At 36.7% G+C, this 27,123-nt stretch overlaps 1 protein-coding gene and 1 long non-coding RNA gene across 9 annotated transcripts in view; both read left to right on the top strand.

Moving 5' to 3' along the window:
• The window catches only part of LOC310722228, a 439,622-nt gene that overhangs the window by 250,629 nt on the left and 161,870 nt on the right, over positions 1–27,123 (top strand). The window lies entirely within an intron of this gene.
• grip2b (glutamate receptor interacting protein 2b) overlaps positions 1–27,123 on the top strand; it is a 189,593-nt gene that overhangs the window by 29,155 nt on the left and 133,315 nt on the right. For 2 of the 8 annotated variants that reach the window (XM_083534405.1, XM_083534406.1), the window contains exon 1: positions 26,384–26,537. The exons of 3 other annotated variants lie outside the window; for them this stretch is intronic. In XM_083534405.1, the coding sequence (XP_083390531.1) occupies positions 26,411–26,537 (127 nt within the window). In that variant the 5' untranslated portion in view covers positions 26,384–26,410. Of the gene's footprint in view, positions 1–26,290; positions 26,538–27,123 lie in introns of those variants that run through there. 3 more of the 8 variants (XM_083534408.1, XM_083534407.1, XM_083534397.1) reach the window with 3 other exon arrangements.

The following is a 27,123-nucleotide window of genomic DNA, read 5'->3' as shown; positions in this document are numbered from 1 at the left end:
CTGAAATATCACAGCAGTACCTTGACAGAGTGTGGATGGTATTTCTGCATGCTGCCATCATTTTTATTATCACCAGCAGCAGCCTTACTGCTACGGTGCAGGGGCGGATGCGTTTTAGTTTTGCTCATCTACATTAATGATTGCATGTTAGGTACACTCTAAACTGTATTTTTACATCAGTTTGATATTACAGTAGTTGCCTAGCTGTCTGTTAAAAACGTTGTTTTTTTCCTAATCACTACAACAAACTAATTTGTGTCTTGGGAGAAAAAATATTTAGAATATACCCGAGTTGCTGTGAGTCATCCTGACAATCTTGTAATAGTTTTTTTACAGTCAGCGTTGGGTCAAGGGTGTCAGGTCCAATTTGGCGGAAAATGTATATGCATACATCGTACGCCAACTCAGATACATCAAACATTATCACGGTCCAACTTTAGGCAGGAGGCAAGTCCGTGCAGTGAGATTTGTAAGATTTGTTTTTTCTGAACTTTCTGTTCAGAATTCAAAGGTTAGATTGTTATGTAGTTAATGAACATTGGTTGAATGTTTATAATTTATCTATGGTTAAGCTTTGCCCCACCTGTTCTTATGCATCGTTCTTATTATCTTGAGTCGCTACTCAATGAGACTGCTCATTTTTAAATAGGGTTAAACCAAGATACTGACAAGTGGGTTGACTGACATCACCAACAAAATGTGCTACATCCTGTTAATAGACATTGTCAAGTGAGTTTTATTTTAAATATAGATCCATGTCCAAATATGACTGTTAACAGTACTAATGCTAATCCTGGTCATGTTGACCATTATCATATTTAGTCTGTCAGTCTGATTATAGTCCTATGCTTATTCATTTTTTTTCTTTTTTGAAATGACTGATAGTCCGTTAATTAGTTTCCATTTTTCAGTGTTGATTTTTTAATGAGGCTACAAAGACATGCGGGCAGAGAGGAGCCCTATGGCAACCACAGTGCCATAGTAATCATAATAGTGCTCATTTTTAAAGGCTAATGCAAAAGTATGTTTTAAAGGTACACTGCAAGATTCTGCTTTTTCTGTAAACTTTCTAAACATAGCAGCTCACATGGAAAATAGGATTGTGTCTTATTCCTGACTGTGTCTTATCTACTGGCATAATGTTACAAAACATCTTTATTTTTATTAAACAGATGCTTGTTGGCAATGTTAATTGATATTTTAACCAATTGCTTTGGTTTTATACGGATTGGATTTAAAGGTTTCAGTGGTTGGAGTAATTTTAAATGTTTTATTTTCACAGAAGAACGCTGGAGGTGTGGTTTAATCTTGAAAATAAATCTATGTATCTGTTTCCATATGTGGAGCATCATCAATTTAGCACTACCGATAGGTAAAAAAATAATTCCTTGAATTGAAAGCCTCTATGATTCACACCTAAAACACCATGAAACTTGTTACAGTCACAAAACAAAATTGAGTATGAAAGCAGTATTTGCAAATGAAAGGATTTGCATCAACATATTTACATGAATATGATGTTCCTTTATTTATAAACATGAATGCCAGGCTTTTTGAAGCTGTGTAGGTTACAGATTTTACTTAACACAAGTCTAAACACAAAATTAGATCCCTATGATTCAAGCTTTTCCAACAATTGGCTACATTCTACAGTCTGATTGTTTGAGTGTCAGTAGAGTAATATGTTGTGTTTAAGTGTTTATATGCCTAAATCTAAATTGAATATTTTGGCCTGGACCATATGTATTAATTAAGATGAGTTTCGAAAAATAAATGCACTTCCACATTTATTAGTCTATGTGCTATTTGGTTTGGTTTTACATTTATATGCAAATGAACCAAATCAAATAAAAACCTTGGTTGAGGAACGTATCATCCTCGCTTAGTGCATAGATTTGTCGAATATATATGAAAGTTAAAACAAACTTTTGCCAAGCATACATAGAAATCAAACATTGAGCATGGAAAACACTTAAGCTGGCACTAATACATTTTTAGATAATTATATCATTATAAAATTGTAAACATTTCATGTTTCATCTAGTGTTTATATACTAGATTATTTAAAAGATATCCAGATCTGCCACACAGTTCTGTTTAGCAGCTTGCACCTATACAAATAGGGCTGCTTATAACCTATAATAATACACAACATGGTTTGCTAACTTCATTTGGGTCATTTCAGAGCTCTTTGCAATTGAACTGCGCTAGAGTTAACTTCAGACCAGACCAAGACGATATGAGCAATGTGGTTTTGATATTTGAAGGTCTGACATTTTTGCTGTGCTCAGCATAGCTGTAAACACTGCATATTTGAGTAACAGTAGCCTTTCTGTCAGCTAGTACAAGTCCAGCAATTCTCCTGTGACCTTTCTCCTCACCAAGGCAATTTCACTTGCAGAATTTTCTTTTAAACATTTTGTGTAAACTCCAAAGACAGTTTAAAATGTTTAAAAGAAAATTCTGCAAGTGAAAGTGTTTCAATACTGACTTGTACAAACAACCATGCAATGGTCATAGTTACTCAGATCACATAATCCCCTGTTCTGATGCTTGATCAGATCACAGAAGCTGTTCATCAGCGTCTGCATGATTTTATGCATTGTATTGTTGCCACATGATTTGCTGATTGTGTAATTGCATAAATATTTAGGTGTAAATCTGACTACTAATAAAATGGCCGACATTAAATGTTTTATTTTTTCTAGAATCATGTCTTCTCTGTTCTGATTGTACACAAGGTAATTCTGTTGTACAATGATCATTCTTGGATTATGCACATAATTAGACCTCCTAGTATAATGGGATGTGGTGTACAACTTTACAAATCATCATATTATGGGAGTTCTTTGATAATACACTGAATGTTTTAACAAATCACTGAACCAAAGTTGCTCTAATAGCTGCAGGAATCATGCTGTGTTTGATAAAATGTGCTGAGCTGCAGTAATAAATCATATTTGGCCCCATAGAGAGAAGACATGTCAAGTAAAAGACTACAAACTGCTGCAGAGCACATGCTCAACATATTTCACTATATAGTATACTATTTTTCTCAACAACATAGCTATTGAAATAAGGTATCACTTCCTGGAAACTTTGCCATTGACCTAAGCTGTGTGAATATAGACAGCACCTATATATTCAGTTTTGAAATCGAAATACAATAGATAAAAATGTGCAAAAAATATGATTATTGTACCATTAACTGTATAGTGTCGCAGCTGTCTTCAACAATTCGTGTAGGGTTCTTGTATAACTTAAAGAACACATTCTCTCCTAAAAACAAAAGGCTTTTCTTTTTCGCTTTTAAATTAGACTGTTTAGAGCACAAATTGAAAAGGCAGCTTAATGATTGCTGAATGGCCTCCCCTGTTGTGAACAAGACAAGGAGACTTTAGCAAATGAGATGTGCATCGGTGCACAAAGATTAATGGCCCCTTTGAACCTGGATATTGCAGCGCCGACAATAATCAGAGGCGCTTCTCTAATCTGGGGTCTTATGAGTCCCATCCTGTATGTGTGTCTGATTGAGAGAGTGTACACTTCAGTGCTTCAGGTTCTTACCTAGCTTCTTCCAGCTGTCCAGTGCTGAATGTATTATGGGAATTATATCAAAGTCAGCAATTCACACTATGCTTATCTCCAACATGCAGGGCTTTAGTGTTGATGAGTAGAAAGGATATGATGATGTCAGTGGTGGCTGGTAGTTTCTAAAATAGGGGAAACGGCAGACAATTGTTGGCTGCTGATGTATACTGTATATTTATATATCTGAGGGTGTTTTGTGTCACACTGGCTTTCTGTTTAATATGCAGTCTCTCCTCATGAGTAAGCACATCAAAAGGCTATTTTTCAACATTAGATAATTTTTTTTTTTTTTAAGTTCCTGCTGTGTCATGCCAAAAAAATTTATGTTTTGGTCACAGATACATTTACAAGGATATTAGCAAGATGTACTTGAAAAGTCCATCTTGCTAATATCCTTGTAAATGTATCTGTGAAATATACAGTATACATCAGTAGCCAACAATTGTCTGCCGTTTCCCCTATTTAAGAAACTACCAGCCACCACTGACATCATCATATCCTTTCTACTCATCACTCATGAGATTATACTTTAGCGTTTTTGTTTTTCCCATAGAATTTGCACAAAAACACTTAGTTTGCCTTAATTTCAAATCCCCAGAAAAAAAACCAATGCACAGAAAAAATGCACTAAAAACCTGGGCTATTTTATGAGATTAATGCTGATGCTTTTGCTAGGAATGATGTATGTGGTGCAACTATGGCTGCAGTGAATGGAGACTTGTTTAATTGTCTTTATTGGGTTTGTTGCTTAAGTAATGGCATTCATTCTCGCAGCATGTCTTTGATGCAGCGCTCTGCGATACTGCGTTTATGTATAAATTATCATTTCTATGACTGTGGGGTCGTCATAATAATGGAATTAAGAGGTGGATTGATAGGACACCACTGAAGGCCTAGGTGTTAAATGCATGGACCACCATTGATAGAAATGAATTTTGGACAATTCTTCTATATTAAATTGCTGGTGCACTCTCCTTTTCAGTTCACCCCCAGGTTTTCTATTGGGTTCAATCCAGAGAATCGGGACGGCCATGGCAAGACCATGATTTTGTGGTCAGTAAACCATCTTTTTGTTGATTTTAATGTATGTTTTTGATAAATGTTTACGTCTAGGTTTGTTTTGGAAGTTCCCAAGAACACAAAAGGGCAGTTACTCCTGAGTGTAGATAGATTTATTTTTCTAGTGTAGATAGTCTCTTATTTTTTTCTTGTATTCTACGATTTTTGACTAGTGGCCATACAACATGCCATATATTTGTAAGTTTTGGTTTCTGTTCCGTTTTTTTTATTATTTATCTTGTCACCAGTTCCACAGCACAAAGTTGTACACATACAATTAATGTTTGCCTGGTCAAAATTATAATTTTGCAAAAAAAGCTACAATGTTGTCCTTCATCATAAAATTGTTTCAGACATTCCATATCTATTTTGTTGTAATTGTATGTTAAGAACTAGCCAATGGTTAAGTGTCTCCATCTTCATTGAGCCTTTGTGCATAAGTAGTGTTTTTATGCAAACCTTCATAAAATTATTAAATTCCCTTAAAATTCATAAGGAAAAGATGTTGCTCTCTAATCCCCTCTTTCTACCAACACACACAGCAATGAGTCATCAAGCCATGTAGGCCTGTGAGGACCTTTAAAAAAAACTGTAGATGTAATATTCAACATCTAATGTGATTACTGTAACACCTTAAACATCATGATTCCTTCATATTTATGAGATTTACACTTTTTTTTTACTGAGATATAGTGTTATTTAATTATTAATATAAAGCTTTAATTATATAAAATGAATAGTTATGTAAAATTACTGTAAAAAAATTCAGATGTTGAAACCAGCATTGTAGGAAAAATATGCACATGTTAAAGGATAATTTTGTGCATTTCCTCTGAGAGAACCGTTGTAGCACAATTTGATGAGCAGATGTTGTGTTTTCACATTGGCTGCTAAATTTGCTCCCATCTCTATAGTCTTGATGAAGCCAGTCATTAGAGATTCAGCAGTAACATCTGGAAACAATTTGACTACACTCCTAATAGAAAAGCAAAAATTCATTATATTTGTATGGTGATTGATGTGAAACGTAATCTCAGAAAAAAAGACTGAGTTATATGTGAACCCGTAAATCGAAACGTTTGAATTTACACTGTGAGTATAACAAATTGTTTATTTAAAAGAATTCTACATATTTCTTAGCATTATGGACACCTATGCTGAGAGCACTGTCTGACCAGACACCCATAAATATCCATTAATAAATCGGGCTATAAGTGATAGATTAGAAAATGTTGGCAATTTTGGTCAGTCCTGGTCTTCCTTTGATTGGGCCCCTTTTGATTTCTTTAAAGTTATATGTCTTGTATAAGGCTTTAATTGTTATCTTTCTGTTTTTAGTCTGACTGATACTCAGATGTCTGTTTTTTGTACATCTGTAAAATGTTACTGGATCTTCACTGAAACATCCCTTAGCAAGAATAACAGATTTACACACTTTTGGCAACTCTTTCTTTCAGTTGTTACTCCAAACATTCAGCTGAAATACTTCACCAGGCCTACTGTAAAATTTGCCAAAGGAGTTCTTCGCTAGTGGGATATATCTTTTCGACTTTGGAATTCAGTTCATCACAAAGTAATTCAGTAGGATTTCGTTCCGGTGACTGGGCAGACCACTCCATGATAGATAACATTCCAGCTGACTGCTCTTTAAATAGTGCTTGGACGTCCGCTCAGAGTCATTGCCTTGTCTACAGTGAATTTTCACTTAGCTGCAGTCCAGGCAGAATTACATGGCATTGAAGTATTGAATCCCCATGTTGGTTTTGTATTCAGTATTTCACATGGAGTAAGTATCAAACCCTGCTCTAAAACAACCCAAAGCATTAAGCGTATACCTCCTTTGACTGTCGGTGTCAGGCTGTCTGGCAGCATCATCTCTCCTGTACTCCATCTTAGAAAAGGTCTCCTGTTAGAGCCAAAAATGTCAAATTTGGTCTCATCGGTCCAAAACTTTCTTTCAGTCATTTAACGATTAATTTTTTGTGGGTTTTTGCCTTATATGTAGGCAATCAGTTACCATAGGCATAAACCTGGTATCTTATATGGTTTTTGTTTTCTTGCCCTGTCTTCACCTTTATTCTAAAATTGTTGTTCCCCAATTATGTTTATTTGTTTTATGTTTTTAGGGGGAGTGGTGGCTCCAGCGGTTAAGGCGCTGGGTTACCGATCGGAAGGTCGGGGGTTCAAGCCCCGGTATCGCCAAGCTGCCACTCTTGGGCCCTTGAGCAAGGCCCTTAACCTTCTATGCTCCAGGGGACCCTTACGAGAAAAATAAAATCAAGGACCGTGACGTCGGAGCGACGTGGGGCCGCCTTCCCGTGGGCTCACCACCTGTAGGAGGGACCGTAAGGGACCGGTGCTGAGAGGATCGGGCAGCAGTCGAAGGCGGGGGCCTGGACAGCCCGATCCCTGGTCTGGGGAATCTGCTGCCCCCGCGACCCGAATTACGGATAAGCGGGAGATGATAATGTTTTATGTTTTGTTGGATTTTTTCACACATCCTGAATTCATGCATTTGCCAACTGAACCTCACCAAACATCCTCTCAATTTATGGATAACTCCCTCTTGTGGATGATCTTTCAACACCATTGGTGCTACAATCAACTGAAATTGGTGAAAAACATATAGCTTTAAAAAAAAACAATTAAGTTTTGTTGTTTTGTATATCATTCTTGGTGTATGCATAATTGAAAAGGTGTGGTGTGTATTCCTAATTATCCAAAGTACTGTTATACAAATATCAGGTTTGCAAAGAGATGGTACTTGGTAAATGTATCTTGAACTCTTAAACTGTCAGCTGTAAGAATTCCCCAATCCCCCCAAACTTTATATATAATATAAATTTTTTTTAATAAATATATTATATATATATATATATATATATATATATATATATATATATATATATATATATATATATATATATATATAAAATAGTCTTTTGATAGAAAATGGTATTGTGGGTCACATCTGTACACTCGGTCCCAGGTGCACTGAATATTAAGCCTCAAACAAGTCTGTTATTGCCAGAGGGAATCAGTGTGGTTTTGTATATACTTAGTAGTTTTATTATTCCAAAGGATGGCAAATGCAAACATGGGTGCACGCAGGCATGAGCGCGCACACACACATACACACACACACAGATATATATATATATATATATATATATATATATATATATATATATATATATATATATATATATATATATATATACATTACCGTAATCATGACCATGCACTTATTGGTAAATTATTTCAACTCTTGCTTCGTTTTATTGTAATAGTGTACAGTGCACTTGGGTGGGTTTATTCGTTGTGCCTATATCACATTGCCACAAGATGGGGCTGCATTCGTGCATTCAAGCAACAATTAAGTTCACAGTTGTTCACACAGTATATAACATTTTACCTCATTGTGTTGATTAATGTGAAATGTTTAGAGTCTAAAGGAATGATAAACATGTTTTCGTGTAATGGCCTTCTTTTTAAGATTGTTAACATTTTAACATTAAAACACACAATGAAGTAATATGTCATATACTGTGTGAACAACTGTGAAATTAATTGTTGCATGAATGCATTCTAAAATTTAGACAAAGAAATAATCCATGCTCTTTCATTTGTCTCAGAAAATATTATTTACTGGGAGAGAACTGAAAGCATATTTTAATAATATATTTGTTGTAAAGGTTTGAGATATTTGTAAAATATACCTTTTTTAAATGTAAATAATTAATTATAATACACATTTGTATATAGGCAGAAAAATAATCCTGTCCAAAATGTAGGGATTACAAGAAGGTATTTTTTCTAGATAAAATTGCCACTTGACTTCTTTTCTCATCCGTGCTTGATCACATTCTATCTTGATTTTTTTTCTTACTTGAGCTTGCACACACAAGCCATGAAAGGCTTCATGTCGAGTTTATCTTTCTTCATGGGTATAAATCCAAATAATTCGCAGCCAGTCATGCCTGAGATGATGTCTTTACATTTTCAGTTTATGTTTACTCCCACATCAAACTTTAAGTGGTAGATTCAGTTTTTGTGCAAAGGATGCAACCTGCGTGATAAATATGTAATGATTATGATGTTGCTGCAGAGAACATGTTAACTTATTAATTTACTTTCTTAATCCATAGTAGTGTCTGTGTAGTTGGAGACGTGTGTTGTAACTATCAACTGAAAGCATAATTTAAACAAATTATTTGCAGATGATGATAAAGATACAATTAAGATCACACATACAGTACAGAGAGAGAGTTGTACCAATATTGCTCAGTACCAAAGATAATGAATTGAAAAGCCATCTTCTTTGAGATGAATGAACTTTCTTTCAACACATTATCTCAGTTGGGGTGATAGAGATGGTGGTGTTGAGCAGTGTTTAAAATGATTACTGTAGCTTTAGGGTCTGCTGAGAGTGAAGACCTCTGCAGAGAATTCGATAATTTTCATAATGATTAAATCATTTACCTGTAGATGGGGTGGTGTCATACTGGAGGAAACCACTCCAATTTTTCTTAATCACACTAGAAAAATGCCCTCACAGATTAACAGAACTGTAGAACTGTATTCATACAGTATTCTACCGTTTTCATCAATCAAAAGAAATAGGAAATGCTTTATGAATGAAACGCTTCAGGGAATTTTGTAAAAAAAACAAAACAAAACAATACTGCTTCAAAGGCCTTAACTGGCACTTGGCTGCTAAAATTTGCACTTTCCAAGTTTGCTTTGTAGAATTCAAGAGGTATATTTATATTAAGTTTGTAATCTTACGTACCAGTGTAGATTTATTCATTGCTAGAGACTCAAAGCACTTTTGTACGTCGCTCTAGATACGGGCGTCTGCTAAATGCCGCAAATGTAAATGTAAATATGAACCAATATGAGCAAAACATTCAGAATAGTGTGATGCTAAACCCAGAGGTGGCAAAAGTACACACATCCTTTACTTAAGTAGAAAGTACAGATACTCATATTTTTAAAAGACTCCGGTAAAAGTTGAAAGAATGACTACACTTTTTTACTCAAGTTAAAGTGAAAAAGTTTGGGCTATGACATGTGCTTAAGTAAAAAGTAGCCATTACTACGACCTGTATTAGTGTCACTCTGGTAACTGGACCTCACATGATATTAATATTAGGGTTATCTAATCGATTAAAATATTAAGTCCTGATTAATCGCACGATTGTCGTGAGTTAACTCATGATTGATCGCAACTCAATCACAAATTTATATCTATTCTGAATGTAACCTCAAGTTAATACTTTTCATTTTTTTTATATTCTAATCAACATGGGTGTCAGTTAGGGTGTGTGACTGGATGGAAGGACCCAAATGCAGGATGCCACAGGGGAACAGAGAAAAGGGTTTAATAAAAATGACTATCCAGGCACGCATGTCCTTGAGCCAGGACATGGGGAAGGTCGGGTGCCAGCGGCAGACACAGCTGGACTTAAGGCGGATAGGTACTAGGTAAAACACCTTGGAGTTTGGGAAAGGCCAGATGAAGCTTGGAGTGGGCCTCCTGGTGTCTTCTTCTAGCACTGGGGCTTTCTGGCCAACCTGATGAGGTGGAGCAACGCCTTCTGCGGAGACCATGTCGTCAGCAAAACCCGGGGCCAGGCGAACACTTTGGAGAAACCTGGAGGTGGAGCAACGTTTTCAGCAAGGCTAGGGAGCGAAGCAACATAGTCAGCAGGGCTGGGGAGCATAGCAGGGCCCTCGGCGGGGCTCGGGAGCGGAGCGACATCCTTGGCGGGGCTGACAGGCTGGAGGGCAGTATTGGCCAAGCAGACAGGCAGAGCCGTGATATCGTTAGGTCAAGAGAGCTGGGTGACACCCCCAGTCAGGCAGGAAGACTGAGGTTGGGCAGCCACCCCAGCAAGGCACAGAAGCTGGCGGGACAGCAGTCTTAAAATGTCATCAATGACCGGTTGACGTGCCAAAGTTTTATCATGAAGTGCCCTAAAATACTCTGATACTCTTGGGGTGAGCTTCAAAATATTGCTCGTCTCGAGTGTGTCCTTGACTTGACAGTTTAGGGTGGGGCAATATTTCAGTGCATCCACTGGGTCTATTTTTATGGGCAGATTATTCTGTCAGTTAGGGTGTGTGACTGGATGAAACTGGATGATCCCACAGGGGTACAGAGGAAACAGGCTTTAATAAAAATTAAGCAAGCAAAGAAAACAGTTTAAAAAAAACAGCTGATAGGCAGAGCAATGGGGTCAAGGCAAAAACAAAGTCCAATAAACAGTCCAGGGTCTAAACACAGGCAAATGGGGCAATGCAGGCAGAGACAAAACTAGATTCCAAAAAAAAAGTAAAAAAAAATCCAAGAGCCGGCAGAGAGAACAATGAAGGGCAGAGCAGAAACAGAAACCGAAAAACAGTCCAAAGTCCAAACCAGAGAAGAGGCAGGGCAGAGCAGAGCAGGGGTCATGATCAGGATCCAGAACCGGAACTGGAACAGAATCCAGAGCAGGCAGGGTGGCAAAGAGTATTCTCTGGGGCAAGAAATCCGGAGAGATATATCTGTCCCGTAAATAGAGGGTGGCACGGGAAAGACGGCAAGATTGCTGCCAACCCGGAAGTGTGCGCCGTGAGCCCAGAAGATCCTGACAATGGGCATGGACAAAATATTCATGCCTTATGCAAATGTATGTTTATTATTAGTGAAACCAAACTCAACATAGAGCAGGAAGACAAAATATTCGTGTAAATGTTTAAAAGTAATTATGCTGTTTTAAATTATGTAAATCATAAGGATACAAAGCCTTTGCTTTGTTTCCACACATAGGGTCAATGAGATGATACTGGTGAAACTGTACCTCTTCTAACCTTCATACGGGTTACATAATCAAAGAATATTTGTTTTCGATGTGAATTGGTTTATTTAAAAGTAGGCAGAGAGCGCACCCTGTCTGCTTTATTTTACAAAATCACAGCATTTTGGTGTTATTATAAGTGTATACATATAATAAAAGTAGACTTTTTACAGATTCTAATGATCTATTGCTCTTATCTGTACAGTCGGAAAAGGCAGAGTAATTTAAGTCTGTTTCGCATTATGAAAAAAAAAATGCCACAAAACACGCAGGCGCATTTGTCGAACCCAGAGGGTTCATTGTGTGCATCATGGCGGATTTTGGTGCTGATTTGAGACTTGGCCCATCAGTAAAACAAATCAAAACAACTATTTACTGATAATTTATTTTTTTCTTTTTTTATATCTAAGTAAAGAAAGGCCGTCATGAATAAACGTGTTGCGCTGAAGGTTTTTATTTCACCACTTCTATATTAATTAATTAATTAATTAATTAATTAATATTTTTATTATTTAAACAAAACGGTTACACAAACAGAAATGCATTAATCGTGCATTAATAAAATTGCTATTAAAATGAATTAGCATTTTGATAGCCCAAATTAATATATTAATACAAAAATCTAATGTCCTAATTTGTTATCTAATGTATGTATCCAGGCTGAACATGTACCATATAGAACACAAGCAGGAATCAGAAATGTCTCTTTTTTAAGTCATGTTTACATTGCTGACTCCTGCTGTCTCATCCACATCAGCCCCATACTTCTTTTTGCCTTCTGCCTTGCTTTTTTTTATCTTCGTCAACTATCCCACGTCTATGTTGCGTGAGAGCCAGGAAAGGATACACCAGTGGTAAATTGAAAAAGCTATGCAAAGACAAGAAATAGGTTCATAGGCAGAAAACGTCACGCAATAAAAAGAAAAAATATTGATCATGTCATTAAATGGATAAAAACTAAAGTTACGAGCCTGTATTTAAAATGTAAGCAGAAGAAAGTACAGATATTTGTGTAAAAAAGTAATGAGTGAAATTAAAAAGTTAATAAATAAATAGTTAAGTACTGATAGCAGAAAAATCTACTTAAGTGCAGTAACGAAGTATTTGTACTTCATTACTTCCCACCTCTGGCTTAAACACATGTTGTGATGCGGTGAATGCATTTAGCACTGATGGCCAAAGTCCAACACATTTGTCAACCACAATCATTCACATTGAAGCTCAGTTTGTTTTCTGAATGTGCTTCAGGGTCTAAAAGTGAGAACATATGGAGTAGAATTGTCATTGACATATTATAGAGCCATGCAGTGCAGGTGGAAGATTTTTTTCCTTCGGGGCTACAATCAATAAACCCCTGCCCACCTGGGTAATCTGTAAAAGGATTTAATTCAAGCCTAGTTGAAAGGTGTTTTATCAGGGGGATCAGTTTGTCACTAAAGCCTGGGATTTAGCATGATCAGTCCTTACATGTAGTGTCCAAAAGAACAAGCATGCATATCATCTCCATGGCAGTTTTATTTAACGCTTTTGATTAATTATTGCTTGCCGTGTTTATTGCATTTTTATACCATGGAAACTAGCTGAATGAGTCTTCGTGTTTTTAAAATCTCGTTATTTACAGACAGTAATACAGTGATATGGATTTAAAACTGAAGGTTTCAAAATGACATATTTCCATAACAACATATGTGTTGCTGTTGGTGAGTCTGATTTGTTTGATTGGTTTAGTAAATTGTAGCTAAGTAACACACAATGTGGGATTTGCATAATGATTTAACATATTGTAATAAGTAAAAAATAAAACAAGATAAGACATGCTGTTATATACCAATATAAATCTATATTCTTATCTCCCAAAATGTGCACCTGTGAGAGCTTGCGTGGTTAAATCTCGGGCCCTGCTTCCTGTGCTTTGTAAAGCAGAACCTGTATAAACAAGGTTGCAATTATTACAAGCAGCTAATGAGAAAAGAAGTCAGACAGACTTCACACGGCAGAGGATCAGAGGCACCAGAGCTCCCGAGAGTCTTCACAGAAATTCCCTCTGAGTTAATATAAAGAAAGCAAGAGTACAACGACTCTATTCCTTCCGCTCGAGTTGTTCCCTCCGGATCCTTCCGCTCATACCTAACACCTAAAAACTCTTTTTATAGATTTAAAGTGATAGTTTCACATACAGAAAGTTCCCTGTATTTAGCCCAAACATATTCAGTGTTTACAATTTAGTATTGTAGTGTTTAAATTTTTCGACAATATCATATATGACAGTATTAGCATTACAGTGATCATTTTTTTCACTTTGATCATTTTTGATCCATTACTACATTCAAATGCTTGTTTTCAATGTTTGTATATTTAATTGATGCATATATCATTTAATTATTATACAAAACTAAATGAATGATATTCTAGATGCGTATATCTTCAAGTCAAGTCAAGACAAGAAGCTTTTATTGTCATTTCTACCATTTATATAGCTGACGCAGTACACAGTGAAAATAAGACAACGTTCCTCCAGAACCCTGGTGCTACATTAAACAACATAAAGCTACATCACACAACATAAAGCTACATTAAGTGCATCGAGTGCAACCCAGTGCAAACAGTGCAGACAAAAAACCGACGACATAAGACAGAGTGAGACAAATACGCCTAACACAAAATACTAAATTGCACCGACCAGTAAACCTACTGTACTCCGATTAAACAGTAATGTGCAAAAGAGGACTATAAAGCACTATGAACAAAGAGTATTTGTAAACAAAAAAACACAATGCAGTGCAAAAACGGCAGTAGCAGCAGTCGAGGGGTGCAAAGAAACGCATGTAAACAGTATAATACGATTAAATATAAATAGTAGATAAATAGTGGTGAATGAGTTTGTGTTCAGTTTAGGTTGTACAGTTCGGTAACACACAGTTGTGTGTGTGTGTGTGTGTGTGTGTGTTTCAGTTTATTTCTGTGTTGAGGAGCCTGATGGCTTGAGGGAAAAAGCTGTTGCACAGTCTGGATGTGACGGCCCGAATGCTTCAGAACCACTTTGCTGATGGCAGGAGGGTGAAGAGTGTGTGAGGGGTGTGTGTGGTCAACCACAATGCTGTTGGCTTTTCGGATGCAGTGTGTGTGGTGTAAATGTCCGTGATGGAGGGGAGAGAGACTCCGATTAACTTCTCAGCCATCCTCACTATCCTTTGTAGGGTCTTCCCAAACCAGGCAGTGGTGCCGCTGCTCAGCATGCTCTCGATGGTCCCTCTGTAGAACATGGTCAGGATTGGGGAGGGAGATGGGCTTTCCTCAGCCTTCTCAGGAAGTAGAGACGCTGCTGGACTTTCTTGGTGATGGAGCTGGTGTTAAGTGACCAGGTGAGGTTATCCGCCAGATGAACACCAAGGAATTTGGTGCTCTGGACAATCTCCATGGAGGATCAATCAATGATCAGTGGAGAATGGCTGCTCTGTGCTCTCCTTAGGTCCACAACCATCTCTTTGGTTTTGTCAGTGTTCAGAGACAGGTTGTTTGCTCCAGACCAGGCTGTTGATTAGGTGTGTGTGTGGGCCAGTTGCAATGGCATCTAAACAAAATGTTTGTGTATTTTTAAATGCATGGATGTCAACTTGCCATCTGCAATTGTCATTAAAAACAATACAAATGTTGATTTACAATGCGCTACTGTATTTGTTACTCAATTATTTGTTTAAACTGCTCTTCCCGAATACACTTTTGTAGTAAGTAGAAATGACGCTTATTTTTGCTGGGATAAATACTACACTTATACTTCGCAGTCTCTCAAGATATCAATTTGTATTCAATAACACTATTTTTAGTCTTTCTTGTCCCCTGTATCATAATTATTAGAGCAAGGGCTGTGCTTTTCTTATATACAATATAAAAATCTTAAATGTTATATCCTCAGGCTATTTCCATCTGTCTTCATTTATATTTCACATAATTGCACTGCTCGAATTCATGGCCATTCATTTACTCATAAAGATGCATTTAATTTGAGATTTACAGTGATGAAAGTTCGGTCTGGATTCTCCAGGCTCCTACTGATAGCTTTAAATGAAGTCCAATGAATGCTCAGAGCTACTGTTTAGAGTAATGCTATTTAGGAATTAAATGAGTTACGAGACATCACTCCGCACACGGAATGAACGGTCTTTTTTTTCATTACAGGACACGTTAATTACTTCTCTATCTGTGGCGCTGAGAGATATTTCTGACAGCAAGCATTTCTTGAAATAACTAAGACAAGCCCGGACATGTAATTTCAATTTCTTTTATATATCTTTCTATCCCTTCCCACTGAATGCTCGTTAAGGATTAGCAAATATGAATAATTAAAACCTCATTGTTTTAATTACTAATTTGTGCTAAAGATATAATATTTATTTCAATATTTCTTTTGTTAATCTTATAACACAGCAATGACAAACAATTTTTAGGTTCCACTGACATACAAGGAATAATAACTAATTTGTTTACATTGCAAGCTCCTGGTTCAAGAAGAAGGAATATAGTAGTAAAGCTCACAGCCCCAAACCAGTCATTTATGCATTATGCAGAAGTCTGAGATTCTTTTCTACAAGTATAAAGAATGACACTGCTGTCAGCAAGCTGATACGAACAAACAAATCAGTCATGACACACTTCAAACACTGTCCCCACGGTTCACGTCACTGTTGTCGGTGTACATTTCACACTTTATATTTATTTATTTTTTTTTTACACAGAGAGTGACAGAAGTAAGAAAGAACTTCAGGAAGCACCTCTGTGTTTTTGATGTGTTGAAACTTCAGCTTAATTTGTTCTGACAGTTTTACAGTTTAAAGTGGCCCATGTACTGTAGTTACTGTTTAGTTACTAATGTGACAGCGTATCGTCACTCTGTTCGGGTCTTGGCCTTTTAATTTTGGCCCTCAGCATTAACTGTGACAATGGTTTTGACTCAGACTTAATTTACATATGATTGAATGGTCAAACTTATACCCAACTTATAATTACCAGTATTTAGATTTCTCAGTTCAATACAGACAAAATAATTGGTGGAAATATTAGTGATCTTTTCATGGCAAATATCAGGTTTATGCAGATAGAGATTCGTTAGTACTACAACAACAACAACAGCGAAGTTTTGCCATGTGATTGTTTGTGTACCTGATACACATTTATATTTAGCTTATAACTTTTATAAATTATGTTTCATCTATAAGTTCACTTTTAGGTTTCTAGTTCATGTATTTTGTAATTTTGGGTTTGGTTTAGTCTTTTGTTCATACTTTTCTCCGGTTAAAATAAATATCTGCATTTGCAACTGCTTTAGCTCAAATTAAATAGCACCTTCAGGCCTAGATATTTATATGACCTAACTCCGTTTCACCAACCACTTTCTACTTGTGCTTTCCTGCAATTCCACCAACACGTCTCTTTGACTTCCTTTCTTTTTCCAGATGTCACACCAAGTACCTTTCTAGCTGTCTTCCTTCTGCAGTAGTTGTCCAATCATCCAGTACCTCTTCAGCACCATCGAGCCCATGTCTGACCTCTTCCCTGAATCTTATTCTTCTTTCAGTCCTCACTCTCCTCCTCTTCCTCTTCACCTCCAAAACCATCCTACAGACCACCATCCAATGCTGTCTAGCTACACTGTCCCCTCCAACAACTTAGTCTCCAATCTCCTTCAGGTTGCATCTCCTATGTAGAATATAGTCACCTGTGTGCCCCTTCCACCACTCTTATACATCACCCTATGTTCCTCCTTCTTCTTAAAATTAGTACTTACCTCGGTTCCCTTCACCAACATGCCCATTTGTGTCTGCCCCAATCACTAATCTTTTTTCTTAGGTACACCGTCTACCACTTCATCTAACACATTATTTTCTTTCTCCTCCATCTCACAACCCACTTGTGGAGCATTTATCATCACCCTCTTTAACGCTCCATGTTAATCACGCTTTCAGAAACTCTCTTCACCTCCACTATACTCTTATACTCTTCGTTCAGTATCACCCCTACACCATTTCTCTTTCCATCCACACCATGATAAAACAGTTTAAACCCACCTCCAATGTTCCGGGCCTTACTCCCATTCCCAACACACACAACATCTACCTTGCTCCTCTTCATCATCAGCTACCTCTCTCCCTTTACCAGTCATAGTACCAACATTTAAAGTGCCCACCGAAACCTTCACTCTCCTACACTGCTCCTTTTCCAGCTGTCTCTGTAGACGTCTCACTCCTCTCCTTCTCCTTCTTCAGCCAAAAGTAGCCACATTTCCACCTGTAACCTGTAGGCTTACAATACCTGTGGCGGACGTTGGTAACCCAGGCCTTGACTGATCCGGTATGAGATTCTGGTTATCCGCATATTTGATTTGGCACATTTTTTACGCTGGATGCCTTTCCTAAGGCAACCCTCCCTATTTATCCAGGCTTCGGACCGGCACTAAGAGTACACTGGCTTGTTCAACCCTAATGGCTGGGTTCCAGTTGGAAATATTCATAGCGATTAAATTTAATAAAAATAAAATAATTCAGTATATGTGTTTCACAGTGTGTTCATGCATGACGTGACGTATTGGTATTTCTTTGTCGTGTGCTATGTAATTAAAACATGACTTCTGCAGCCATAGTGACCCTGACCCGGATAAAATTGTTACTGGACTATATAAGTAAAATAATATAAATAAAATAAAAGGCTTGAAAAACATTATGCAGAAAATCTTTCTTTCTTAATTTGGATAAGACAAAATAAAATTTGAATTGATTTTACTATCTGAAATCTATATTTTGCAATGATAGATCTTGAAAAAAAAGAAACCTGTGTAACCTTGATAAAAAAAGAAAAAAAAAGAAATCAAAATTAGTAGAAAATAGCAAATAATATTATATAGTGATTTCATACAAATTATGTCATTATTCTTTACAATTTTATACATTTTTCAAGATAGGTTCAAGAACATTATCTATAATATAAGTTATTTTTCTTATAATTAATGAGATAGGTACATGTGGGAGCTGGCCTTAGCTGGTCTTTCAGCAGTGTATAATAAACACAGCAATTATAAACCTTCATACATTCCTTCTAATGCTAACATATGCTTGGAAAGGTCCCCTCCATTAGCTAATAACCGCAAAACCTCATCCATGACACTATGCGGCTTCACAACAGCCTTTGTCATATTACTTGTGTTAGATGTAGTAATTGACAAGGTGGCAGCTGTGGTATTCATCTTCAAAGCCGTAAAAAGAACGCTTATTTTGAGACCTAATGCTCTGGCCCATTAATAGTCTTCTCAGTTTGCAAATTCAATGTATGGCTCAAAGGACATTACTTTATATGTAGATTCTATGTACTGACATATAATAATGATTCTAAGTGTACATACACATACAATAGATTTGCCCTACCTTCAGAACTTATAATTTCTTCTAATATCTACATCTTTTTAATATGTGCCAAGACGTGGAGGATCCTAATGGAATAAGGTTTGTCAAGCCCGAGTTTGAGGTCAGTATTTACATGCAAATGGAATATGCAAATTTTAGAAAGTGCAGATTTACCTCGAGCAGAGCACATAAATTAGGTACTTTTCTGAAATATGTCTATATTACAAAGTATGCCATTGAGTGAAATTAAATTCAAATAATGTTGATGCGATTCATATTTTGCGACATGTCAGCAGTTTCGTTTGATGACTATATAAGAAGAGCTTTGTTCTGTAGAGAAGAACTAAAAATTGATTTGCAATTTGTATGCATGTAGACCAGGACAGCCCACTGAGAGCATTTCTCTAATCATATTCCTTGTAAGAATTAGTACGATTTTAATGCTACATTTAACAACCTTTACACCTAGTCAGCTTTTTTTATTCCTGAAAAAAAATACCTACCTCTACAGTTACAAGAGCAAATTAATATTTCATGAAATTGCTTAGTGCCATTGTGTTTGCACAGCATTATATGTTATGTTAACTAAGCCTATATCAGATAGAAGTTCATTATGATAAGAAGCACTATGCCATCCAGACCTTTATTAATACTTTGCAAGTTTTGTTAATAATTTATTTGCTTTTTAATGTCAGCATCAAACAAACCAAGACTCATAGGGTTATTTTGCCTATTGTGCCACAAATCTCTGAAGAGTTTAGTTTTGTATAATGCCTCAGTATTCTTTGGTATCCTGGCTATGCTGTGTTAAAAGAATTCAGTAACACACACACACACACACACACACACGCACAGATACTCATGCACCCACACACAGACACAGCATGTGTGTTAAGTCTTGGGTTTATGTAAGCTGTTCGAGCTCATTTTACCTGCCTCCACAATTGTGATTTCTGTCTTCTTTTCCAGTCAGAGTGATAAAAACTGTTAGCATCATCATGTCTCAGCAATAGGCTGACCTAGTTAACATTATGACTGCATCAGAGTATCTGGCAAACTCTTTCTTTGATCATGTATAGTAGAACACTGGAAATCTCCACATGCTTTGAGTCTGTTTTATAATGGTTTGGTTAAAATTGGAGGCCAGTGGTACTTTTGTATATTCCATTTGTTAAGTACATGTAAAAATATTGACGATGATATTTTGAAGTGTGTTACATTTTAAATTGTGTAGTGAATTGGGCATTAGTGTGGCAGCTAAAAAATCCCTGAGATCAAATGAGGAAAAAAGACCTATGTAAGAGCCTTTATATCTTTGACCACTGTACATCTGCAGTTGGATTACCAAAATGTTATTTAGTCATTCCTAGAGAGAAAAAAGGTCAAGTTTTCACAAGTGGTGAGAAGGGGTAATTTCAAAAGAACCGGAAATGACTAACAATAATAATTTAGTAATAATTGTGGAGAGAGTCTTTAGGCTTGATTGTTTGTCCTAAGGTATATTCCACGTTGTTTGGGGGAACCATTCTCAAAATGTAACCCAAGCTCTTTTGGGTGACAAAGGCTTGTGGGATATTGCTAACATATTATGCATGTGGAGCAGTGTCTGGCCAAATGTATAGTCATACTGTCCATTAATGTATTAGACTGTAGAAAGGACATTACTTATAATAACACACTTCGGTGCTTATCATATTTCTCACTCTCTGGTGCTTGTATTGTGGTTTTTATGAATTTTAATCACACTCTTGGTGTCACCCAAATAAGGATGGGTTCCCCTTTGAGTCGAACTCCTCTCAAGTCTTCTTCCTCATAACATCTAAGGGGTTTTTCCTTGCCACAGTTGCCCCAGGCTTGCTCATTGAGGGGGATAATACACATAGTGCACTTATTTCAATGTTTTTTCTTTAATTCTTACATTCTGTAAAGCTGCTTTGAGACTTTGTCCATCGTTAGAAGTGCCATATAAATACACGAATTGAAATGAATTACATGGTCACCTGACCATTATCAACTGTATGAAGGTTGCCACAGTTTGTAGCACATTTCTTTATATTCTATAACAATGAATCCCATAAGCGGAGTGATACACAGTGATAGTTATAAGAAATATTTGCACTGTGAAAACTTTGATTGGCTGATCAAACTATATATTTTTTTTATGACAATGCAGAACAATGCTCGCATTCTCAACCTGAATTTAGTGAACTAATGGAAAAGAACAATGAGCATAACACAGCCAATGCTTTTCAAGCACTTCTCTGATTTTAAAGATTTCATTTGCATCTGGTTGGTATGATTTGTTGCTTGATTTGCATTTTTGTGTGTGAGTGTGTATTAGTAAGGTAGCACCAGCACTCGTTTGGAGGACACATGGGAAAGAGGTAAAGCTGATTGTGTGAGAAAGATTGATATGTAATTACGGATGTATGTTTAAAATGCATACACTGCAATTGGATAGAGAGAGCAATGGGCAGAGACAACAAATAGGAAGAGAGGGAGGACCAAAGACAGCAAAAAAGTCCAACCATGCATTTGTTGAATGAATGAATACCTTTTTATTTATAAGGAGCCCATTTTCTCATTGCATCTAGGGAGTCAGTGTTGTTTTCCAGCTTTTAATCTTTCTAAAACATTTCATATTTCACAACCCTGTGATAGAGTAGAAGCATAAATGCACTACACACATATGTACTAAAAAATTGTCCATGCAGTTTTGCATTCAGCTTCAGAGATATTTAGAATTTTGTGTGAATTTCACATCATACATTATAACAGAGTGGTTTAACAGAGTGGTTAATGGATGTGGTGAAGGAAGACATGCATGTAGTTGGTTTGAGAGAGGCCGATGTAAAGGACAGGGGGGTATGGAGACGGATGATCCGCTGTGGCGACCCCTAATGGGAGCAGCCGAAAGAAGATGACATTATTACAGAGTCCTTCTAAAGGTTAATCTCTAAAATCTCCCTTGTAACTTGGTCATTTGTTCTTTTATTCCCACTTATGAGTAAAGTATTGTTGAAAATGCATTTTTAAAAGCATTATAATTGAGTAAATTATCATTTTTGCTTCTATATTGCAAAAAACATTACTCAAGTCACAAGTGTTCTGACTCCACTGTGGTTTAATTTGATAAAGGGAAACTTTGTAAAAAGGGGAAATTACTACATTGGATTCAAAATTATTATAATATTTTAACGTTTCAGGTTTCACAGAGTGCATATATTACATGGTAGCGTCTACAGTGCAACTGCTAACACTAGATGAATGCCATCTCTACCTTACTTTACAAGATTTGTTATGAGTGCCATATCTGTAAATCCATAACTGTTCTATTTGTTAAACATATTTCCCTCAACTTATAATTGTTGACTCATCTTTACTATGACTTACTATATGTGCATAACAGAAAGAACAGACAGTATATTTTTCAAGGCTGCCCTGTTTTTGAAATTGTTTATTTCTAATACGACTGCATATCATTGAAATCATAAAACATGCTCTGAGAGCAAATCTATAAATTAGGCCACATATAGGTATTTTTGTAAGAAAGAACGGCGAATCAGAAATAATCCCAACGGGTTGTGGAGGAGGCTCTCTATATCTGCTATGTGAGTGTAGGAGTGCCCCAGAAGTACATAAGTTTAAATGTATCATGCCACATCAGCAGCCTGAACAGAAGCAACGTTAAAACCCAAAACTACTATTACAAACTCAGCAGATATTGGTATCTCATTGGAAATTGAACAAAACCCTTGAGCTTATCAAAATCTCTAGTCCTCATCGTTTAACAGTACCATACTATAGATGTAATGTGTATGCAATGAATGCATCTGTTTGGTATGCATACAATTGATGACCATGATAGTTGTCTGAAAGATTTTGAAATCTTTAAATGTTAATCTATGGCAGTATTTAATTGCATATGCCTCTGTATATTGCATAAACCAATTGAGATGTTTGATATCAAACTGCTCCATACCACAATTTTGTCACAAATCAATATTTATATATATTATATATTATATTATATTATTATAATAAATTATATATATATAATATATTTAAAAAAAAACTGAACCTTTCATAGACATTGATTTATATTGATATAAATCAATATAAATCAATGTCTATGAAAGGTTCAGTTTTTTTTTAATCCACAGATGTCAAACATTAATGCCTAATTTAGAATTGTATAACAATCAAGCTTTGGTCAGCTTGTTTTTGAAAGTGGAACTGGAACGAGATTCAGCAAACAACATTTTCAAAAAATGTTCTATAATGACCAATTTCCACAATGCTGACTAAAAAGCCAAATGATATAGACTACTATGTATAGGCCAGAACCAATGATAATTTTCCTATTTTGATTTTACAACACCCATGGATACCTTTTTTTTTTAACTCGGTAAAGAGAGTGAAAAATAAATTTGGCAAATTATATGACTAGGCACTTTGTTGGATTAGAACTTTTTACAGAGTGACTTTCCTGCCTCTGCACCATATAATAAAGCTAATAGCTGCTTTAAACTGCACTTAGTTCTGTGTGTCACTTCCACCTCCATGGCTCATTTGCTTTTTGTCTGATGTGTGGGTGGGTTGCACATAGAGAAGCAGTGTGAGCAGTAATGTAGCATTAGTTTTAGAGATGGGGATTCCCACAAAAAAAGAAAAGTAATGACAAGTGAACTGTGGTATTCAAGGTCTGGTGAGCCATAAGAACTGTACCTAATGGCCTCAAACTGGGGTGCCAACTAATTATTAGGATTTTAATAATTATTTTATATTTATTCTTTTTACAATGATACTGTATGTTCAATTAAAAACACTAGGTGGATAAAAGTTTGTGTACATTTGTGGTCCTATTTGTGCTTCTACACTTCTGGGCTGGTGTTCAACTAGATTTTGGAGTTTAGCTCTTGGGATTTGATCATTCAGCCCTATGGGCATTAGTGAGGCCAGACACTGGGTGAGAAGGCCTTGGGGGAAGCATTTGCCAAGTTGTTCAATGAGCTTGGTGCCATGGCTTTTGTGCAGGTCACTCAAGTTCTTCCAATAATGTTTTCATGGAACTCACTTAATGCATATGGGATTTGTCATGCTGGAACAGGTTTGGGCCTTAAAGTTCCAGTGATGGAAATTTGTAATGGTACAGCATAGAAAGCCATGTATAATACGGCATGTGTCAGGCGTTCATAAACATATGGCCATAAAGTGTATTTAATTGTAGCATTGTAATCAGTTAACTACAGAATTTGTAAATAGTCCGTAATTCTTTGTTTTTATTTACCAGCCTGGACAGGACAGGAGTTCCAGCTGTAACATTAACGATAGAATTAATAATGATTGATTACTTAAATGGGCTCATTTTGTATTATTTCTAAAGTAACAGCGTATTCACAGGGACTTGGCTAGACTTGGCAGCTACTCCAGAAAATCTATAAAATAAAATATTAAAAACGCTGTTATTTAGATAACGGTTAAATCAAAATTAGATTTAAAAATTTGATACAAATATAAACAAAAGTATAATCTCTGATGTGGTAATATTTATTTATCATTTATGGTTGTTAACTTCCACTTCAGGAAGGAGTCTGCAGGCTCTCATTTTGTAGCATTTCACTATGGAAAAATTAGAATAACAAACTCTCGATTTTGCTGTTGAACGCGTTTTTTTTCGCGTGTTTTGGAACATAACCGCGATAAATGGACGATTATTGTTTTAGCCGTAAATCATCCTTACACACACACTTTAAACACACAGAAAACATTTGCAATAATTTAGCGAGAGGAATACTGTGTGAAATACAGTACACAGTTTCACATTTATAGTGAGTACACATACTGTACAGTATACAGTTCTGTAGTAGCGTAGCCTATGCACTGTTTCTCTGCTTCTTTATTGGTTTAAGTGTCCAATGAGTTGAAGATACGTGATCGCATTCTGTACTTAATTGCATTAACATTTTACTTCATTTCATAATTAATAATTATATATATATTTGTAATAAATTTCATTATTTCAAAATAAAACTAAAATAAAAACAATTCCCTATACGTTTTTTTGGTCTATCGTGCTATCCGCGAGAGACTGGAAAAATCAGCGAAACAAACTAGTTGTGAACTGGAGGCAAGAACCGCGGTAAAGCGGGGGGGATCACTGTACTGTCCAACAAATCAATAATAAGGTTGGTTGGCTATTTTTATTTTTTACATGTATAGGCTTTTCAGTATAGTGTACATCAAGTTTAGTTCAGTTTTTTGCTTATATAGAGCCATTTATTAGTGGCAACTGATCATACTCCTAATTTAGCAGACAAGAACATTATTATTTCATAATAATTGTTTGATCCACTAACCTTATACTTTCATTCTAAGCTCAACCATTTGAACTTTAAATGTACTGGAGAACGTCTCTAAGTTACGTATGTTCCCTGAGGGAACAAGATGCTTCGGGAATGCATCCGCATTGTTCACACTCTGAATCCATTGTGAAATCCAGCCAATGGCAAGACGTCACGACCAGGAAGCTACAAAATGCGCATGCAGTGGAGCCAATGCTAGCTTCTGCAAATAAGAAGGGAAGCGCGGCAGGGAGTGTGGCTCTGAGACGCAGCGTCTTGTTCTCTCAGGAAACTAAGGTTACATACATAACCTAGAGACGTTCCCTTTGAGGAACGCTTTGGTAACGAGTGTCCAAATCATGCCACACTGACCAGAGTGGCTCTAAGGTCGAGGTCATACAACCTGATGAAGGTCAGCGGGGTGGACCATCCCGCAGCGTTGCAAATGTTAGTAGGACTCCAGTGGACCAGGCCGTAGAGGCCGCCACACTCCGAGTGGAGAGAGCCTTCTAATGCATTAGAACATCTAATGCAGTTTCAGCTCCAGAACTAATTGAGAATAAATCTATTGGTTTTCTTACAAATCAAGATAAATTGTGTTCCATAGTCCCAGCCTAATAATAACCATTTACTGGATCTTGGGAAAACTTCTGAACGAATTTAGAATTATGAGATTGTGTTGCCAATGGAGTGAAATGGCCTGATTTTATCATTTGCATACCCTACACATCAGTCTGTCCTTGTGGACTTCGTTTTCCCCTGCCATGGCTATTTCAAAGTAGTATCTGTTTATCAGCCAAATCACGGTCAACTTCTTCTTTCTCACCCAGTTCTAATGAGCTAGCTATGAGCTTAGCTAATTAGGGAGGCCTTTTATGAAAGGGATTAAATCTGTGGATGGCAACACACAGGATGAGACAGAGGGGAGGGAGGTTTAAAAAAATGAGCAGTAGGCTGGTAGTTTGTGCTGGAGAAAGCAGTGGGTTACAGCTTTGCAGCATGAGGGGAGCGCGCTGGGCAAATTGGATGTTTTTCTTTTCTCCCCTCCTTCCTGCTTCATTCTCATAGCACAGCACTCTCACTTTGCTGGGGCTTGTTCATTTATCCGACTTGGCACATCTAACACACTCATAGTAAAAGAGATAAGACGTGGCTCTGCTGGATTTAAAGGAAGGTGTGTATAATGGACAGATTGCTGTATGTGGTAAGGAGGATGTCACCTCGGAAGAGGGAAAGAAGCTTCCAGTGGGAGGCAGAGAGTCCTGAGACCTGTGATGAGAGTCTGTGCTCATTGAGCCTTTGCATCAGTGGTAAGATGAGAGTAAACTTTCTCTCTTTCTCTTAACTCTCACTCACTCTTACTTTTCTCTTTCGCTCCCTCTTGCTCTTTCATTGTTTTTTCATTGCACTGTATGGTTTTACCTGTAATCTTCTAATTTTGAGGCACGCATATTCATGTGGTCTCATTAGAAAAGGTGCTAAAGGGGGGAAAATCCTTTCTTTCCATTGTCTTATTCTGTCTTATATCATACTCACACTCATTTTAACCCCAATTCCTTTGATGTTAGTGTGAAAATTATGACCTGTGAATTTCACTGATGTGCCAGAAGCTTATTTTATGTAAAGTATATTCATGCAGTTTGTTCCCAAGGGATGATGTGCTTGCTGAAAACTCTTTCTTCTCTTTGGTTTCAGTCAAAATCCTCCAGGGTAGAGGGTTGGGCTAAATTTGTGGTGACACACTTAAACCTCAGTTAGAAAGGCATATGCCAGGCTTAATGTGATGCCATTGATTGAGCAGAATTGATTTCACTTTAGAGGTTTAAATGTTCGATAACAGTGACACTTTTACTTGATCACAGTATAGTATGTGGTAATGTATGTAAGCAACTAGTT

The sequence above is a fragment of the Silurus aristotelis genome, assembly GCF_946808225.1.
Source record: "Silurus aristotelis genome assembly, chromosome: 28".
NCBI lineage: Eukaryota > Metazoa > Chordata > Actinopteri > Siluriformes > Siluridae > Silurus > Silurus aristotelis.
Note: the sequence above shows the minus strand (reverse complement) of the source record. Positions and strands in the feature narration are given on the sequence as shown.